The sequence below is a fragment of the Barbus barbus genome, assembly GCF_936440315.1.
Source record: "Barbus barbus genome assembly, chromosome: 20".
Taxonomy (NCBI): Eukaryota; Metazoa; Chordata; class Actinopteri; order Cypriniformes; family Cyprinidae; genus Barbus; species Barbus barbus.
The window spans coordinates 4,218,097-4,239,203 of NC_136748.1; the positions used below are offsets into that span (position 1 = coordinate 4,218,097).

Below are 21,107 nucleotides of genomic sequence, written 5' to 3' on the forward strand. Positions count from 1 at the left end.
GTAAGTTTAGCCGTTAAGTTTAAAACGGTAAGTTTTTCAAATTTCGAACCCTATTTCGGGCTTAAGAAAGGGCTTAATAATGACTAATTATTCTGTAAGGGGCAATACAAATTTGACAAATGGCAATGGACAGAGTTTTGTGTTTTACTTACTGGTTCACCGGGAAGAGACAGTCCATTAGGGCCCTGTGGGCCTGGTGGTCCCATTTGTCCTGGCAGACCCTGCTCCCCACGTGGGCCCATTGAACCCTGCAATTACAATGAACAGGTCTAAGTCCTGTTAAATCACACAGTTTCAGCACTCCAGGAAGAAGCGCTGAGAGAAAAGGTTTCTCAATGGTATCGATGAAGGAGCCTGTTCAACATCTACTTCTCTATCTGACCATTTGGCATTCATCAGCAGATCATTTATAAGTAAGAGATGAAGGAGGAAGATGAGCTTACCGTGGGGCCAGACTCTCCCCTCTCACCTCGTTGGCCTTTTGTACCAGGGCTGCCCTGGAAACACAAAGAACAAAGAAAATAATTTCAGAGGATTCATTATTTTATAAGACAAACTGTCAAATGGCTCTAAAGAGATTGGTGTTTCCAAGTCCACACGTCCCCGACAGTCTTCACTTCTGCTTTCTGACCTTTAAGCGCATTCTCCCTAAAGTCCATGAGTAAGTCATTAGCTCACGCTGTTCTGTTAACCATCGCTAATCCCACATGTTCAATCCATGCATAATGGTGTGGAGAGAAGAGCTCCCATAACCATATCCCTGTGCTTAATGTAAAGAGCAGGACTGAAATTACAGCACTTGGGCTTTGGGGAAAATATCCCACCGTCCCTGAACTCTGGACCTTTTCGTCCTCGTCATGAGAAGTGAGATTTGACTTCATGATGACTTCAGAGACAGAGGAAATATCACGGGACTCTAATGATCTTACCGGAGGGCCCGCTGGGCCTGGAGGACCAATGCTGTCCTGAGCACATGTGCAGGAGTGAGGAAGAGCGGGACATTTGGCTTCATCTCTCTACAGAAATGGAGATATAAATCAAACCTTCTGAAATTTTAAAGACTAAACAGATTTATAAAAGGAAAAGAACAAAGACAGCTCTGATGATGATGTAATTGTGATGGTTAAACCTGGTTAAAGGTGAGTTGCTTTACTGTAATACTGTAGCTCTAATACACTATTTTATTCAATTTTATAGTAAAACACTGTTAAATGTACAGTTTTTGGAAGTGAAAAAGAACAAGGGAAAACAAGGCTCACATTTGATTGGTTTTCATGTAGGGTTTCATGTTTCATCTTTTGTTGTACATCTACCTGCCCTTTAGCTACTCTCTAAGGCCAAAAGTATGTGCACACTCCCTTCTAATTAACAGGTTTGGCTAAGCCCTTTAATTCCTGTGAAGACAAATGCTAAAGGTAAACAAAGTCCACGTGTTTCATGGACGACCGAAAGTCTTACAGGTTTGGAAAACCATGAAGGTTAGTGTGAAATTTACGAGAAATGTATGTATTTGTCATTTTTTTTATGTTAAGTCCAGCTATTTTTTCCATATTATCCAGTTCAGCATATATTTGCCATAATATTTAAAATATTATCATTACTATTAAGGTCAAATTTATTTATGGTCAATTGTTGATAAAATTGACTTTTTGACTTTTGGATAAATACTATGAAAGTATTTTTTTTCCCAATTAATTTGTTTTTCCATCAATGTAAACATAATATCATATTCAATACATAGTCTGATGTGATGTTATGCTTTAATTTACTTGTCACTAACATAATCTGAAACGTGTTAATGTGTTATGTTATTTAAGGAAGATGAACCTGTGAACTGTGCTTTAGAACAAGACAGTGACATATTGCTAAAAAAGGACTCCCTAAAGACACATTAAGTAAAAAGGGCAATTGCCATGAAAAAGAAAGTCACATCGAAACACAACTGGTAATTGCTTAAAAGCTTGACAGCTGTATTTAGGGGCTGGAGAGTATCCCTTCTCTGATTACAAGCATCTTTTGAAGTCTGCAAAACTCAATGACTTTTTCTCAGCATGGTCTAAGTGTGCTTTCACTGAAAGCCTTCAGCACACTGACCAAACAGTAGACAAAATTCCACCCCGTAAGATGACAATCCATACACAATCCCTGCTTACCATTGCTGGAATATCACAGCATTTGTCTCGACTTGTCCAGCCCAAACTGCAGACAATATCAAACATCTGGAGCTGGAACTGAGGGAGAGAAAAATGGGAACACAAACGGATGTTACAGATTGCTTGCATTGAGCGCAGGACTCGAAAATAAAAAAAAACCTGCCCACATGCACCCAAAGGTGTTTTGAAGAGCAATACAGACAGAATCGAATCCGTTCAGGCATGAATGGGTGGGAAGACATGCATTTGATTGAGTATGAGGGGACAAAGGAAACCGCAGGGTAGATTCCTTGGATTAATCATTTAGTGCATCTTCAGATCTTTTCGTGTATTGAAGGGAATGAGCAGTCTGTACTTACTGTGGCTGACTGCTTCCTTGAACCGCCAGACTTTGCCATTTTTCCAAGGACTTCATAGCCATCTGTGGATACGTTGTTGGCCTCTTTGATCTCTTTCTCAGCCACCTCTTGGCAGTCAATGTTGAGTTTGACATTTTTCGGTGAAATAGAAATGTGAAGCTGCAAAAAATAAAAAGGCATTAGAGCGAATACTTCAGCGGTGCAAGCCAAGCATCGGTTAAATTATTACTCAGTACTCTGGACATCTTAGCTTGCTTCATAAATCTTCATGAAAGGGATTCATGAAACTACCCGATTGACAAAAATACGCAAAAGCCATCCTTTCTGAAACCTTTCCCATGATCCCTGAGAACAGTAACCCTATGGCCTGTAAACTATGTTTAGAGTTATGCTCTCAATTCTTCCAATAACAATTGCTGGCCAACTATAATGAGTTTAATTAGTTCATTATGTAAAGAGATGCCAGTCACTGAACACAAATACGAATCTTCATGTCAGCAGATAGTATTAACTGGTTTACCATCTGTAATTTCCACCATGAGACTACATGTGGATGCGACCACCGAAATGCTTTTTCCATCTTTTTTTTTTAAAGGGAATACAACGTTTTCTTTATGTAGCGTCACCACATGTTGCTATTATGTCATTCTGCGGCTGACCGTCTAATGCGCTCATTCCCCCGACTTGAGCAGTTGACTAGACTACAATTTTCAGTCAAAAATCTGACCAGCTCATACATCTGATATTCATACTTTGTAGATCAGCACTCCAAAGGCAAGGTCATATTTCTTGCCACAATACCGTCAACATCTTTGGCAACCGGCATTTGGCTCCCACAAGGAGAAGGTGTCTGAAGTTCTGGCTTTAGATGGAAAGCTTTAGAAGCTTATCCTAACAGTGTGTCCAAATGCTTGTGGGAAGCTGAGAATGCAATGGTTATCAATTCAGAGAGTATAGAGAGATCATTTTTGCTAAAGGGGAAAGCGTCATAACAGACAGGACCATAGAACAATGCTTTTGACTTTGGCTGTATGATGTACTGTGCATTCCCACTTTCTCGAATCCTCCCATTCTGGCTACTGTGGGTCTGTGAAAATGCCCACCATGTGGTTTCGTTTTGCTCTGCTCTAGTCTTTCATTATATCTATCAGCCTCCATTTCATAGTTGCATGTTTGACTGGCCATCTTCCCCCACCATTCCCTCAACTGTATACATTCAATGAGTAAATTCACATTTTAGACAGGAAGTGGTTTTAATCTACAATTTTCAAATGTTACTTTCTGTCTCTTGCAAACTCTCGCGAGCTGCCTGGATATCTGCTGTCTACATAGGCAGCTAACTGAAATGAATGTAAAATGCTGCAAAATGAAAAGTGTCATGAAACACATGACTATTCTTTACAGTGTGATGTTTGTCTGTGGGGAACAAAATCCAAGATGACAGACAATGAATATATTGTTTATAAATATAATACATTTAAGATTAAAAGTAGCCGGTATTTATAAAATATATAATTTAAGTATTTTTCAAATCTAGCCAGTATTTGTGTTTGCTATGCATTTTATGTAGGGCTGTCACTAATGATTATTTTGGTAATCGAGTAATGAGGCAACTATTCTGACGATTAATCGAGTAATCAGATAATTTTTGTGTCAATAACAATGTGAACAATAGATTTTAAAATGACTTAAAATTAGTGCCGTCAAAATTAGCGTGTTAACGCAGGCAATTAATTTTCCCAGTTTCACGGTGTTAAAAATATTTAATGCAGGGGCGGAGCTAGCATTGGCCACCCCAATCTTACGTGGAACGTCTCGTCTGAACTGTTGTCAGGCCATATATCGGTAAAAACTAATTTTCCTGTCCTGTCAGCCATTATACTGTGCTCATAGCGTGTGCTATTCAATTGCACACACAAATATGGCACGAATGAAACTACGAGCATGCGTGTCAGATCCGTGTCATGTTCAGCAGCGGCAGTTCTTAAAGTAATAGCAGCCAAATAACCTAATAACCCTGCTGCTGTGATGTGTTAATCAAAGAACAAAAGAAAAAAAAAAGGGGGAAATCAATAACTTTTGTAGCTTTAAGGATCTGTCTATATTTAATGTAGAATTTAGTGTTTGATAACTTTATTTCCTACTTGCTGAAGGGCACAGGTAGCTAAATATGACATTTATTATTATGGATTTATATGAATATTTTTTTAAGTTCACTTAAATTAGTTGTTGTTATTTTTTAAAGTCTAATAAATGTTAAAACTGATAGCTCTCAATCATACTGTAATGTTGAATGGCTATAGTCAATGTTTAAATATTAGAAAAGAAAATAACTATTTCATAGAGACATCAGTAGTTTTGGTATCAATGATCTTGGCCTTCGGTCATAAAAAAAAAGATGCCATTAAACAAATTTTAAATATATACTTACTTTATGTTGTTTCTACATTAATTTGAAGATTTAATGTGAAATTATTGCAGTATAAAAGTATTTTTAAAAATGTTAATGTAGGGTGCGATTAATTTCAGAAAAAGAAATGTGATTAGTTATTTTTTAATCAATTAACAGTAGTATTTAAAATACATAAAATACATAGCAATGGGGCAATAAAATTGGTTCAAATATAAAAAGTAAGTAATCATATGGTTTTTGCTGAATTTTGACAGGGTAGAAAAGGTGTTTTTTACGCTACCATTGAGAAATTTTAACCAAAGTATGTTGCAGACTTTTAATTAAGACCCTAACGAATCATATCAGCTTATGCAAAATGGGCGTCCGATGACCCCTTTAAAGCTGTAGTCCATAAGTTTAGCCTCTTTGTCGCCATCTCTGTTTGAAACCTGCAATTGCAGTTATTTGCTGAATTATCAACTTTACATGGGTTGAGCAACAGCATGGCTCCTCAGCACAGATTAATCTATTGTTTTGAGGAGTATGTGTGCCTGTCAGTCACCGTACCGGTGTGGATATTCAATGTAATTTGGAATCAAAGATTCTACATCTTGGAACTTGGACCCAAATGAGAATTTTCACCGGAAAATGTCATCTGAACAAGTAACATGTCTGCCAATTTTGTTCTGACTGAGAAAAAAAGAATTGCAATACATTGCGCTACCATTGGTGATTAAATCTAGCAATCACTTATATATCGCTCATATCACATCAAACCATGCAAATGATTATTATTGTTATACTTTGTTCTCAAAATGTTAATTTTAACAAAATCAGCATTGCGTGACAACGTGTATTAGCGTTACCTGTGGACTACTGGTGACTAGGGGTGAATCTCCAGTTGTCACTGATGATTGTCGTATAGACCTTTCTGGATTAAATTCCGCCATCAAAATGATAAGTTTAATTATTTCAGCTTCTTTGAAAAAAGGCTATTAATGATCCGCCACCTGCAGCATTCTTACTAGCCGGCACACCTTCTTTATGTTTACAGACATGATGTAATGATGCAAAGACGAACGGCTGAATGATTGTTTTTCCCGTGAAAAACAAAGATTTCTACAAGCTTACCGTTGTGAATCAGGCTAAGGTAAGGAGATAGTTTTGAACACTGGCAGGTTATGTACTTGCCCATAAATTGATTTTGGATCATTTTAACCAAAAACAAAAAAGTTAGAGAATGCAGCTTTAATACTGGTCAATGTTGCAAATTTGCATGACCAACTTAAATGCAAACTAAATCTTAAAACATCTTAGATCACTGGTAAATCTGACCCCACCTTAACACTAAAAAGCAACAATGAGTCTCACGCAAGCTTCATGTGAACAGTACTTCCAAACCATTCACATGACATGACCTTTAAATCTAACTCGGAAAGCTTTTATTCATGGATTGATTTTAGCTACTAAATTCATAATCTCTGGGATTTTAAAAATGACATATTTAAAAAGGAAATGACATGAAGAAAGGGCCAGTTCTGTGTGGTACTGCGCAGCTGACCACAGAATCCATTTAATATCTGTTTTCTTTTCCCTAGGCTCTCTAAGCACTCTTGTTAAGCATTAAACTGGCACAGTGTACACACTTTTGTCGACACTCATGTCTTAATTCAGATAATAATGGCTTGTAAGTTGCTTGTAGGTTATTATCTATTAAAAAAATGATCAACTACAAATCCTTCAGGCCACGTGTGTTCATATGAATTGGCATCAAAAGGCCATGTATGTTCATATGATTAGGAATCAAATACAATTAATTTTCTTGTGATCCTGACAGATTTAGTTTTTACTTTAGTTTTAGAAATTTCCCATGCAAAACTCTCCACATTGATGCAAGGCTGTAGCTAATGTAGTTGCTAAAGTGTTGCTTACTGACCCAAATCAATAGTCCTCGCCCAAGTCTCTATGACATTCTGGTCTCATGTTCCTCTAAGTCTGTGGGAGTTTTTGTTCATTTTAATGACTGCACAATAAGTCCATTTACTTACAAAGAAATAAACCACATGATTTGAAGTATCATTCAAGTCGTGCAAATGGTGAGGTAAGCAGTGCAGTTCAATATTTATGGTTAGAGTTGGTTCAAATCCCTAACCCAAAGTATGAGCAACTGTAATAGTGATGCCTCCCTTTAGTAAGCACAAACAAACCTGAGAAGGAAGAAAGAGAAAAGTCTTTCACAACTTTCTAACTCTCCAAAGCATGATAGGTTTGTTTAACCTAAAAGGTTTCCTTTTCATGTAACCAGTCTGTAATCTTGTAACCAAGGTGGTCAGCTAATCACCCCCTTAGCTCCGAATTGTTGTTCCATGTTCACGTCTCCAGCTATGCCAGTGGTTGCTGAACACACAGTAGGCAACAGTGGCAAACCAATGCTTTTTCATGAAGCCTGGACCACAAATCGGCCTACAGTGACAATACAGACTATATGACATCACTTTGTGATTAAACCCACTGTAATGATATAAGTGGGTGAATCTCAAGAAAACAATCAAAATAATGATTCCAAGTATATTACATTAAAATACAAATAGAATTTTGTACCAAAAACACTACAATGATTTTTCCATGCTTTTCAATTAAAATAATACATATTTTTTAGTATTACAGTAATGAAAACTGGGTGGAAATAGGCTTCATTTCCTTTAAGCATTATAATTATTTTTCTTTGACTTTCTGGTGGTCTTCCTGAGATTCAACCCAATTGCTCAAACTGTGCTTTCAAATTTCCCACACAGACTGGGAAAATCTTTCATGTGTGGATGTAAAATTAGCACATTTTGAAATATGATTTGCCAGCATGCACTTACTAGACCAAAACTGCCAAATCCCAGCAAGCATAAATTACAGTCTCCTTGTTGTCTGGCGTTTTTTACATTAGCAATTAAACTATGCCAGCGGTCACTCGGGACAAACATGACAAAATGATGTTTAGCTTTAAACAGACTCTGCGTGTGCGATGGGCTAAGAAAAACCTCTGAGAAAGCAAAACCCTTTATTAAAAAAATAACATCATTAACGTCCTCTTTTACAGCATGTTCAATATTAATGATTGATGTTTCCAGCTCTCATGAACCACATTACTATGAGCGGCTCTTGCACAAACCTGCAGCTGGAATGATGGCTGGTGGGTGTATAGACGAAAGCTCTGCGTGCACCATATGGGCCATTCTCAATTTAAAACCAAAGGCAAAATCAACAGTGGCAAATCTTTCACTGAGCTCCAAGAAGAAAAACCGTGTCTTCGGTTGAATTTATCAGCCAAGAGTTATAACACAAGCAATCTCTTCCAAAATCGTTATGCTGTACCCAACAAACTTTACTACTTTGCAGGGACAAATATTAATCTAAAGAAATCCAACCACTTTCTTAATACGTTGTGTCTGGCAGTATTTTTTAAAGGATGCTCCAAGTTCAAATCCATCAGCCGATTCATATCCACAAGACTTCTGGTCAAGATTTAGGCAATACAGACTGACATCTGCCACCTCATCTAAAGGAACCGGTTCAGGTCTTCAAGATATTTTCGCAGTTTTATTAATTGAACGTGTCTTTCACTATTAAAAGTTCTTTATTGATGGTTCCGTTAAGAACTTTTAACATCCATGGAAACTTTTCATTGGAAAAAAGGATATTTATAGTGGAAAAATGTTCTTTTAAAATGGTTCTTTTAAGAACTTTGAGAAAACCCAAAAATGGTTCTTCTATGGCATCACTGTTGGAACCTTTATTTAGAGCACTTTTAAATGCGCAAGTAGTCAACCAAAGTAAGAAAATCATTCTACCTTGTGGAAACTGCCATGGAAAACTTTCTTCACTTGGTCGTTATCAAAGGAGACTTTCTGAATTTCACCTCTGGAGTCCTTATTGTAGAATGATATGATTCTACTGGAGGCTGAGAACAAAACACACACACTTACAGATGGCTCTGCATTGACACAAAAATGAAAAACAAAACAAAGGATTTCCATTCAGATTTGAGCTTGATGCTCTAAAAGGGCTGATTGTGCATTTCTGAATAATTACTACTATAAATCACTGCAAGCTTGAAATCTGGAATCCATTTAGAGGGTTTCTGTTTCTAAATAAGCTTTAGCAGACACCACAAGGTTTACTGCACGCACACACAAACACACACGACACATGGAAGGTGAAAATGGTACTTACGGTCAATGGTGAGCCCGACCTCAGGGTTGTTGTTCTTATCTGATATCTGCCATATATCAAACGCATCCTTGCCGGTGTCGGGGAGGAGACGGAAGAGGAGGATCAGAGTGTATGAGGGAGGAAGACCATCTGGATGGATTTCCCTTCAAAGAATAACACAGCTCATTTATCAATGCAAAGAACTTCATCAGGCCGCCCACAGACTTAATGTTCATAAAATCATGTCATACTGCAAAATATGACCTGCACATGTGTCTGATGACAAGAGAATAATTAAAATCTTCATACAGATTCATTTGTCGTGCAGTGAAACCCGACATAAATCCAAAAAGTGCAGATTCATGTAGCGTCCTCTGAGAAAAAAATGCAACAGACTTGCAGCCTTGAGTAATGGCAACATATTGAAGTATTTTCCCTCCTCTGGTGCTCAAAATGTTTCCATTTGAACAGCTGCTTGCACAAATACAAATCATTATAGTTAAATGAATCAAGCATGCTTTGGCCAGAGACCTTCAGACCAGATCTTTAGTCGGCTCAATTTGAGGTACGCTTCTTGATCTAAGAGTGTATAGGCAATCACTACAACACATTTGAGAAAAGCAGCATTGGAAGACTGAGATTTGTTTTATGTCATAATTAGTAAATAAGTAATGATTTGCACTACTTTTGTGCAAATAACACTACAAAAATGTGGATGAGTAATACAGGTATAGCTATACACCATAATGTAATTAATTTATTAAAGGGGTTATATGATGCGATTTCAAGTTTTCCTTTCTCTTTGGAGTGTTACAAGCTGTTTGTGCATAGATGAGATCCCTGAAGTTGCAAAGACTAAAGTAAAAAAAAACAAAGATATTCTTTATCAAAGTTAAGACTCTGCCATGCCCCCCTAAAACGGCTCATTCAAACACCCCACATATCTACGTAACGATGTGGAAATATTTGCATAATGTCGCCCAAATGTTCACGCGAGGAAAGAAGGTGTGGTTTCAGGAACCGCAGTAGTGTTGATGCAGCCGTGTCAGAGAGATGCCAAAGCAAAAGCACTTTATTTGGCCTTCAGATAGTAGATGCATTTAGGAATCATTAAGATTACTTACAGCAGAACAGCACAACCCAGATGTTGTCACAAGGCATTTTATGGACGACCGTTTCGTGAAACTAGGAGAGGAGGTAATTCTGACTTTGCTATAACAATCTGGCGCTTCTGAATCAGCGACTGTAAGTATGTTTTGTTATTAGTTTAAGTATTTGCTATTGACTGTTTTGCATGTCGTGTTTTGCATGTCGTGTGTATGTGTGAGAGAGAGAGAGAGAGACAGGGTCACATCACAGTGGAGTCAGCTTTCTTAACCGCAGCTTGTGTGCAAATACATACGAGCATCATCACTGTGTCTGTCACACGACTCTGTTCCCCTTTTGGGCTTGAACTGATGGTAAAACTAAGGACATTATGTCTTGACTTTTATTGTGAAAGCTGAAGCTCGCGATTATGGAAAGGGGTGTTATATTTCCGACACGTACTTGCGGTGTTCGGCCAATCACAATGCACTGGGTCAGTTGGCCAATCAGAGCAGACTGCGCTTGTGGGAAGGAGGGACTTTGTAGGAAATGATGCGTTTGAGAGAGGCAGGGCATAGAGGACCTACAATAATGTACAGTATTTGAAAAGTAATGTGTTTTTTGAACATTAAAACATGTCAACATATTCTGTTACAGCAAATAATGATCTTTAAAAAAGCATCATGTGACCCCTTTAATAATGCCTTAACTCTCTGCAGTGTTATTTTAGTATTACTATTTATTATTTATTTTCAGTTTTAGTTTTTATTTTTATTTATTTCCAGTTAGAAATGTTGGTGCTGGACTTTATTTCAATTGATGACATTAGTTTAAATTAGTTTTAGTTAATGATCATAACCCTTGACTTTCTAATGATGTTGTTCACAGATCTTTAATAAAAAGAAAAAGAGGTTTAATATACTGTTGCAACAACTATAAATAGCAAAAAGCTATTTTTATGAGATGAATTTCTGCCACCAGTTGGCATTGGTTTTTGCTTGGACTTCCCTTTTGGACTTCAGTCTGGCCAAATAAAACTCTATATAAAAAAATATATAATTTTCTTCTCAAAAGTACTCCCCTTTTTGAATAGGTCAATCATGAGAACGTTTTTAATGAGTTCACACTGTACACTTCTACAATATCTGACACCCCATTCACACAAGCTGCTACAACAAACAAGACGAAATGCTCCTTAAAGAGATTTCAGAGACTGCAAGCGCTCTGAAGACAGTTAAAATAATTGTGATCGCTTGCCTGCCATTACAGTCTGTAGGGGAGCAGCTCAGAAAACATGCGAAACACATGCACTGCAATTCAACTTACTTTGTGGGCTGGGAAATGAATGCATCCTTATGGAGTCGGTATGCAATGTAACTGTTGAAGGAGCCAGGTTCCATGGAGACGCCGTTCATGCCAGCAAACATCTTGTCAGTGATGTTAAAGGCTTCCAGCATCCTGAAGCCTGTAAGTTTTCATCAAAACATCAATCAAGAGATGCGTAACAGTGTGTAATGGCAGAGGAAAATAAGACTATGATGATAGAATGTCTTCGGATATGGATTTCAGTCAAGCTCTGACCTGGGGATGTGAATCCGTCGAGGTAAATCAAAGGACAAGCTGTAAAAGAATACAGGAAAGAGTTTGACTCTTGTCTTTCATGTTAGTGATAAAATGAACAGTGCAATACAGACTACAAAGGATGACATCTTACAGGATGTTGCCGTTTCACAGATGAACGTAATGAGGTTGTCTTGGATCTTAGTAAACGCGTCAAAGTCATCAACGATGAAGACGTGTCTCTCGCTGGGCCTGCTTCCAATGTTCCTGAGTTCAGCGGTGTCTACGTCTGCGACACCCACCACAAACACACTGTAGCCTGTGGAAAAGACAACACTGAGGCTTTGAGGAGCATGTTGAGTGACTTGTCTGAAGTAATTTGAGATACATCGCCTGTCAAAACCTGTCAAGAACTCATCCAGGTCGTATTTCACCCAAAAATGAACAATTATATGTTGCATAAACTAATAGGTCTATTTCCATGACCACTGAGATCTGCAATGTGTCATAATTGCTTATGCAAAAAATAATGATTCTTTATAAAACAGTCATTTACATAGTTACATAGAATAGCCATTGAAAAACCACAAAACATAATCATGGTCCAAAAAGGTTTTATTTTCTTTATGCTAAGTTCAGTTTGACCGAATCTAAGGCCATGTAGTCTTAAAAAGTCTTAAATTTGGTGAAAAAAAAAAACAGGAATAACAATGCAGTCTAATAAGGTTATTAAACTTCAAAAGAATGATTGCATAGAATAAATGTGAGCACTTCATGTTTCAAAATAAAAAAGTCACACCGTTGTGCTTTCTACAGCCTCGCAAATTTTACAGCAGTTCGCAGTCAATGAGTGCTGCACGTTTATGGCAAGCACTGAAATTAGTTTATTTGCTATAATATACATTTTGCATATTTTAGGCTTCCAGATACACTGTTTGTGCTATTTAATCAAGTAAAATAAATTATATTTATTTTAAGATTGTATGGGTTTGCTCTAAATGGGCATATGGTATTCATTTTATTTGTGCAGGTCCTAAAAAGTTTTAAACTTTATTTTAAAAACTCTGCAGAAAGCCTGTCCAGTAAACAATTTCTTAATTTTTCCAAGCCCCCCAAAAAAACCTCACAACACTTTTCAAGCAAATCAAAAGCGTGATGTTTGATCTCAGTGTTACCTGCATGCTGTAGTTTAGTAGCACTCTTCTTCACATCATCTTGAGAACGTCCGTCAGTTACTACGACCAGAACCTTGGGAACGTTTCTCCTCATACCACTGTCTGATGTGAACACTTTGTCTCCGATATGCTTCAGCGCAGCACCTAAAACATTCACATGCATTCAAACAAAGTATAATTTCATAGCCATTTGTTTCTTCTTTTGACACATTTAGGTAGGGTAAAAAAAATCAGAAAGCTAAATCCTAGAACATGAAAAACAATATTTCACAAACCCGTTTTGGTGTTTCCTCCTCTGTAGTTGACCATCTGAAGGGCAGACAGCACCATTCCCTTGTCGTGGTAGGTGTTCAGTTTGAACTCTGTTTTAGCTTCATCGCTGTACTGCACAAAAGACACCTGTTTCACAGAAGGAGAACAAAGAGCAAATGAATCCCAGCACTATCAGGCGGATGTGCACATGACTACAGACAGGTCGGTTACCTGCATGCCATTACGGTTGATGACATCAAACGCTCCGATCATGCTGAAGACAAATTGACGGACTTTAATGAAGCTCTCATCTCCAATGCTCCACGAGCCGTCGATCAGGAACACCAGGTCAGCCTTGGCTCCTTTGCACACTGGCATTACGAAACAAAACTAATGAGCATTGCAGGTACAGTAATAAACCATATCACCCGTCAAATTCTTTTAGTTACTGAAATCTCAGTCACTTATGCATTAAAGGGTGTTCTTTTAATGGACCTAAAATTCCATTCAGCTCTATTGTGACTATTTACAGTATAATAAAAGTTTCAGAGAACTGCATTGGTTGGTAAAAGCAAAGCGGTCCCATTTTAAGGTCTAATTCTTGCTATTAACAAACCATGAACTATGACTTTTGCCTCAATGAACTACTCATGTTCTGCTTATTAATAGTTAGTAAGGTATTAAGTTTATTGGGTAGGATTAGGGATGTATAATATGGTCATGCACAATATGTGCTTTATAAGTACTAAAAAATAACCAATATGTTCATAATATGCATGCTAATAAGGAACTAGTTAATAGTAAGAATTGGTCCCCATACTAAGGTGTTACCAGCAAAGCTTGGAAGCAAATAAATTTTTTTTAAAGTATATTGAAAAAGTGAATGCTCTTGTGTCTTTACCCTCGAGTGCAGCAGGGATGGTGGGTGGTGGTGGAGGAGCTGGAGGTGGTGTTGGGGCTACGGTGGGCTTCACCACTACAGAACAGACAAAGAAACCATGAGTAAAACTGTGATCAGAGCTGTGGGACTGAATACTTCTGAATCCGTCGTGACTTACGTGTGCGCTCTTTGACACTGACTCCGGGCCCTTCCTGGTTGGGGGTCTGTGTGTAGACTGTGGCGTTGTACAGCGTGTCTGGTGTCAGCCCCTCAAAACAGTACTGGCTCTCAGTGGCGGTGATAGTGACCTCCTGAGCCCCACGGTTAGCCGCTAATGATAAGAGAGAAGCGTAAGCTTATAAAACATTAATATTTATGTATTTGAATTGCATTAAAATTTCCATGCATTTCAAACATATTACAAACTAAACCAACTTTTTTTTTAAACAAACAACTTAAGCGTAATGTGATGCTAAATTAATTAATTAACTAAGAGTTTAGAATCAGCACAAATCTGTTCATAGTGAAATCAATTAAATTTATACAGTTATAAAGTATGAACATTGTTACAATATGACTAGCTGTGGAACAAGCAATTTTCAATTAGTAAAAATGTATGAGATTGAAATTTATTGGATATATTGATAATAAATATATAAACCTGGTTATTGTTTATTTAAACACATATCAATTTATTAGTACTATTACAGAAATCTGACCTGTTTTATTTATGCATGACTGATAAAAACGCATGAAATGAGCATAATGGATAAAAAATATGCAATTCACATGCATACATCCTAGATTTAGGCCTATATATTTCTGAGTGTATAACACTTGTAGGGAGAACATGAATAGAATGTAGCATTTATGTTTAATAAATTTGCATTTCCTCATATTCTATTAACTTACGATTGAAAGGATTGACTTTTAGCCTGTAAGAGGTGGCGGCTCGGTGAGGCGTCCATCTCATGCAGAAGGAGTCATAGCCGACGTTGTATGTGTTGAGGTCAGTCACATTAAGGTACACTGCAATGGCAAACAGCATTCCACAGTTAAAGCAGGTGTTTTAAAACAATCTCAAAACATGTCCGTACAATTTGTCAGTCAAAGAAACGAGCACGCACATGTGGTTCCCTGTCCGACCAGAGCGCCGCTCACGCCTGCGTCATACTGAGCATAAACCTTCAGGTCATACGTGGTGCCAGGCTGGAGGTTGGGCAGGACGTGTGAAGTAATATCTCCAACAAACACTTCCATGGTGTTATCCGTGCCTGGAACAACACGCCGAACAGAACTTACTAGAACATGTGCCAGCATAACCTACAACAGGATGTCCAGATTATGACAACAGGGTAAAATGATCTAGAACTGTCTCTTACCCACTGGGGTATAGACCAGATTATAACCGTTGACCCGCGCAGGTACAGGATCCCAGGACACTCGGAAACGAGTGTACCACTCATCAGAAACACGTAGGTTACGTGGCTCCAGGAGACCCACTGAAGGAGAAGAAAGAAACAGTAAACAGGAGCCAAGACATTGACATTTTCCCATACACTGATTTCCAGCACAGCTTCTTTCTTACAGTCAACATGTTTGACTATCTGTCTGTCTGTCTAACCATCTGTCTGTCTGTCTGTCTAACCATCTGTCTGTCTGTCTGTCTAACCATCTGTCTGTCTGTCTGTCTAACCATCTGTCTGTCTGTCTGTCTAACCATCTGTCTGTCTGTCTGTCTAACCATCTTTCTGTCTGTCTGTCTAACCATCTGTCTGTCTGTCTGTCTAACCATCTGTCTGTCTGTCTAAGCATCTGTCTGTCTGTCTGTCTGTCTAACCATCTTTCTGTCTGTCTGTCTAACCATCTGTCTGTCTGTCTGCCTAAGCATATGTCTGTCTGTCTGTCTAACCATCTTTCTGTCTGTCTGTCTAAGCATCTGTCTGTCTGTCTGTCTAACCATCTGTCTGTCTGTCTGTCTGTTCGTGCGTCCGTCTGTCATACATCCATCTATCTGTCTTTCTATCTATCTGTTCATCTGTCTATCTATCTATCTATCTATTTATCTATACTGTATCTGTCCGTCCGTCCGTCCGTCCATCCATCCATCCATCCATCCATCCATCCATCCATCCATCCATCTATCTATCTGTCTGTCTGTCTGTTCGTCCATCCGTCCGTCTGTCATACATCCATCTGTCTGTCTTTCTATCTATCTATCTATCTATCTATCTATCTATCTATCTATCTATCTATCTATCTATCTATCTATCTATCTATCTATCTATCTATCTATCTATCTATCTATCTGTCTGTCTGTCTATCTGTCTGTCTTTCTATCTATCCATCTATCTATCTATCTGTATGTCCGTCTTTCTATCTATCTGTCCGTCCGTCTGTCTGTACGTCTATCTATCTATCTAGCTGTAATGTGATTGTGTAACCTTCCTTACATGTTTTTCCATCTCCAGACAGTCGTCCTCCAGGCCCATCTTGATAAATGGCCTCTACATTGATGTTGTATGGAGTGTCTGGTTGCAGGTTTTGCAAGATGACAGAGTTTCTGTTGCCAGGGACACTTGTCTATGTGAAAAACAGCAGGACAAGATCAGCTTTCTAAAATGCTTTCAATCAAATAACATTCATTCGTTCGTAAAAATACCTGATGTTCACATATAATGCTCCTGTCCTTTATAATCACTACTATAAAATACAACACCACTTACAAACTCCTCAATGGGATCTCCAGTGGTGGGTGCATAGCCAATGCGGTACTGGAGCACGGGTCCTTCTGCCTGCTCCCAGTTGACGGTCAGCGTGCTGGTGGTCGGATCATACACACGCAGGTTCCTGGGGCCACCGCGGGGCACTGCAAGAACAGAACAGAAGAACAGAGGTTCTCTCAAAATCATATTTCTGGAAGAAAAGACCATTTGTGACCCTGGACCACAATTTGAGATTTATACATCATCTGAAAGCTGAATACATAAGCTTGCCATGGATGTATGGTTTGTTAGGATAGGACAATATTTGGCTGAGATACAACTATTTGAAAATCTGGAGTCTGAGGATGCAAACAAATCTAAATATTGAGAAAATCGCCTTTAAAGTTGTCCAAATGAAGTTCTTAGCAATGCCTATTACTTATCAAAAAATTACGTTTTTATATATTTACGGTAAGAAATTTACTAAATATCTTCATGGAACATGATCTTTACTTAATATCCTAATGATTTTTGGCATAAAAGAAAAATCAATCATTTTGACCCATGCAGTGTATTTTTGGCTATTGCTACAAATATATCCCAGCGACTTAAGACTGCTTTTGTGGTCCGGGGTCACATTTGTGTGCCGTTTGTGCCCATATGACTTTACCAGTATACTGAACTTTCCTAGATACAGTATGTTTGAAATTGTTTAGTTTATAATGCAAAGGTTTTATGTTTAAAATGAAACATTAATTTTCATTTTAAACGTTTTTCATTAGAATATCTGCAAATTTTTTATGTCATCATCATTACATCACCCAAGTCATCACAATTACAAATTAACATTGTACTGTAAATATACAAATGTTACATTGTAACATACACTATATATATACAAAATATTGGTAACACTTTACAATAAGGTGTCATTGGTTAACATTAATGTATTTACTAACATGAACGAACAATGACCAATGCATTTATTACACTATTTATTCATCTTTGTTGATGTTAGTTGATGAAAATGTAGTTGTTCATTGTTTATTCATGCTAGTTCACAGTGCATTAACTGAAGTTAGCAAACACAAATTGTGATTTTAATAATGCATTAGTAAATGCTGAAATTAACATTAACTAATTGTAAAGAACCTTATTGTAAAGTGTTACCAAAATATTGTAAAGACAACAAATTCCTCATCAGAAATTCATTATTTTTAGATGAGGAATTTGTTGTCATTAGAATATTTTCAAGTTTCTTTCGCATTCTTTATGAGTACTTATAGTTTCTAGTTACCCTTAAATTTGCCCCAAAGAGCTTAGTAGTTAATCTCTGCCATGGGACAAAATCATTGTGAACACATTTTCCCCTAGAAAGATATTTTGGCACAAGTGTAGGGTGGTGCAATGCCATTGGCTAGTGAAGCCATGTGATGAAGTTGAAATAATGTAGTTAGGGTTCGTAACAATAAATAACTATTTGTACTGCATATTTTGTATTGGGGGTAGTAACTCAAAAATTGGACAAAACATTTTTTTTCTTTGAAAATGATAACAAGTACGATAACAAATTACAATCCTTGTATTTTGGGTTAAGTTGGAAAATTGGATTTCCTGAAATTTCAGCTGATACCTTCACATCTGAAATGATTAAATAACAAATAAATAGAAATGCTGATATTTCATTGCACAATGTGACTGAGAATGCGCCACGAACACATAACAAAGGACCTCTCCTGAAGTCAGACTCACGTGTTTTTCCATTGTCAGACACAGAGGAGCCCTCGCCGTCAGCATACAGAGCCACCACACTCACAGCGTAGTTTGTGTCTGAATCGAGCTGCTCCAGCAAGGCAGTGTGGGTGTTCCCTGGAACGAGTACCTAACAGACAACAAAAAAAATATATAATTTACCACTAGTGACATTTATGATACTTCAAATAGTTTTACAATGATTAATGAGTGAAGCTCACAAAGAACATATGCAGGTCACATTTCAACACAAAATCAATTCCATTTATTATATTATATTATATTTGTTATATATTATAACAAAAATAAGCTTATTTTAGGATGAGCCACCAGAACACCTACATTTGTTGGAAGTTTGTCACACTTCACTTTGGGGACCAATTCTAACTACTAACGATGACTTTTACCTCAGTCTACTCTTAATTTGCTGCTAATTAATAGTTGGTAAAATAGTTAAATTCAAGTATTGGGTATGCTTAAGGGATTAAAAATGGTCATGCAGAATAAGGCATTAATGTATGCTTTGTAAGTAGTAATAAACAGCCAATACGCTAGTAACATGCATGCTCATAAACAACTAGTTCATAGTGAGAACCGGTCCTTAAAATAAAACGTTACCATTTAATCTATATTCATTCATGTACATAAGGATTCAGTTAATAATAATAATAATAATAATAAATACGCTTGTGAAGACAATCATTCTGTCCAGTCATGTTTTACAACAAATACTACAGTGTTGCATGAAAATACTTTTATATTAAATGTATTTATTTTATTAAATATTTATTTATTTGTTTGCGTGTTTGTTTGTGGTAATAAAAATAAAAATAATTCTGGTAATAAAAATATGTTTTTTTTCACTACTGTTATGTGAATGCGTAGTGTGTAATATTAATATTTATGCAAAATGTCCCTCAACATTTAATCCCTTGAGATCACGGACATCAAAACTGCTGGCTTTAAAATCTCTGATATATTACACCCTGAGAAAGAAGTTTGTCTGTTTTTCTAGAGATGACCTCTTGCACTCACTGATGTTTGTGTCACCACCGATTTCCAACCCAACCATTAGAGATCACTTACTCAGCCAATGCAGTGGAAACATTCCTTTAATGTGTTAATAGTGTAGCAGTTGTAGCAGTTTGAGTGAATGATGTGCTGACAGTATCGTGCAATCACCTCCTTTCACTGCTCTTCACAACGCCAGGTAATGGGGGTCACTGACTTCCCAATTAATGACATGGGAAACTCCCTGACAACACTATCCTTTATTTTCAAGGCTGAGCCATGTGGGCGATTGATTGCACTTCAGAGTTTTTCAAGGTTCCAGTGGAAAAGGTAAAAAATTCATCATAGACCGGAGGTTAAAATTAAAGCGCAGAGAATTTGGAAAACTGGCCACAATGTTGGAAAAGATGTGCGTCCATAACAATATTCCACAAAGCCTTTGCGGCTGCAGATAAGAAGCTCGTTCTGTTAAGACATAAGACTGAATGTTTAAACTCTGTTTTCCTCAGTGCTGAAATAAAACAGGTTTGGGCTCAAGATTTCCCACAGCTGTTTTCTTTACGCAAGCATCTGACGACAATAAAAGTCATTTATGGATTTCGGAGCTTTGTGGAAATCCCTCTCAAGCAATGAAGTTCATGTGAGAGCGAGGCTGCATGACATTAAAAACACGAACATCTTTGCAAAGGAACAGACTGCAAACAGACCGTTACGCTCAAAAGGTTGAGAGACTGACATTTGTCGCGTCAGTATTTCCTGAAGGATCTTTGACGCGAGCCTAACGATGAGGACTTACAGACTGAGGGGGACTGGTTCCAGAGAGGGGGGAGTAGGCGACACGGTACTGCAGCACATCTCCGGAGGCCGGCTCCCAGCGCACGTTCATGGTGTTTGTGGTGGGGTTGTAAACCCGGATGTTCCTGGCAGGGGTCCGCGTCACTGTTTCAGACAGGAGCGGGAGCAGCATCATAAAAACAAAGACAGTAAAAGGGGTAAGCGGTTAGAGTGGTTAAAGAGGTACAGCAATGTGCAACTATTTACAAGAGTCCTTGTCCTCTGTGATGATGCATGCAGGTTTAAACACAATACTAGTTGTGAAGAGAGACGTCTCATTTTTGATTAAATCTGCCTTTAAATCAAAACCGACGGTAAGAGGTATTTTTCACCCCAAAGTCAAAAGACAGACATTATATGTTTAGCTTTTGTTCAGCTCGTTTAGATGTTTTATCTATAGTAAATTGAGACTTTTGTTAATACACTGGTCAGTTTTGAGATTTTGGATTATTTGGTTTTCTTTTGCAAGTGTTGCTTCAGACTTAGTGGGAAGAAAATTTCCAAAATACTCTTTTAAGTGTTTATTTTATTGCACTTTATCTGTTCGCATCTGTTTTTTCTTCATTTACCATCCACCTGATCTTTATTCCTAAAATTATGGTAACATTTTTTTCTAGTTGTTGACCATATTTTCTGATTTAAATTAGAAATCAAAACCCTTTTAAAACTCTAATATTTCAACAAAATGAAACTTTATCCAGTATTCAAATTTCCATTCTGAAAATGTATGCAAATTAGCGCAGAT

The 21,107-nt window shown here is 37.6% G+C and overlaps 1 protein-coding gene across 1 annotated transcript in view; it reads right to left on the reverse strand.

Annotated features, from left to right (window-relative positions):
* The window catches only part of LOC306886400 (collagen alpha-1(XII) chain-like), an 87,695-nt gene that overhangs the window by 10,820 nt on the left and 55,768 nt on the right, over positions 1-21,107 (reverse strand). The window contains exons 33-54 of the mRNA XM_079443473.1: positions 20,325-20,467; positions 18,518-18,647; positions 16,787-16,929; positions 16,514-16,643; positions 15,443-15,562; positions 15,188-15,334; positions 14,973-15,089; positions 14,239-14,391; positions 14,082-14,156; positions 13,412-13,551; positions 13,204-13,327; positions 12,929-13,072; positions 11,908-12,072; positions 11,775-11,813; positions 11,520-11,658; positions 9,129-9,271; positions 8,747-8,856; positions 2,513-2,671; positions 2,154-2,231; positions 930-1,016; positions 444-497; positions 153-248 (exon numbers count right to left, since the gene is read on the reverse strand). Of these exons, the coding sequence (XP_079299599.1) occupies positions 153-248; positions 444-497; positions 930-1,016; positions 2,154-2,231; positions 2,513-2,671; positions 8,747-8,856; positions 9,129-9,271; positions 11,520-11,658; positions 11,775-11,813; positions 11,908-12,072; positions 12,929-13,072; positions 13,204-13,327; positions 13,412-13,551; positions 14,082-14,156; positions 14,239-14,391; positions 14,973-15,089; positions 15,188-15,334; positions 15,443-15,562; positions 16,514-16,643; positions 16,787-16,929; positions 18,518-18,647; positions 20,325-20,467 (2,636 nt within the window). The remainder of the gene's footprint in view (positions 1-152; positions 249-443; positions 498-929; positions 1,017-2,153; positions 2,232-2,512; positions 2,672-8,746; positions 8,857-9,128; positions 9,272-11,519; positions 11,659-11,774; positions 11,814-11,907; positions 12,073-12,928; positions 13,073-13,203; positions 13,328-13,411; positions 13,552-14,081; positions 14,157-14,238; positions 14,392-14,972; positions 15,090-15,187; positions 15,335-15,442; positions 15,563-16,513; positions 16,644-16,786; positions 16,930-18,517; positions 18,648-20,324; positions 20,468-21,107) is intronic.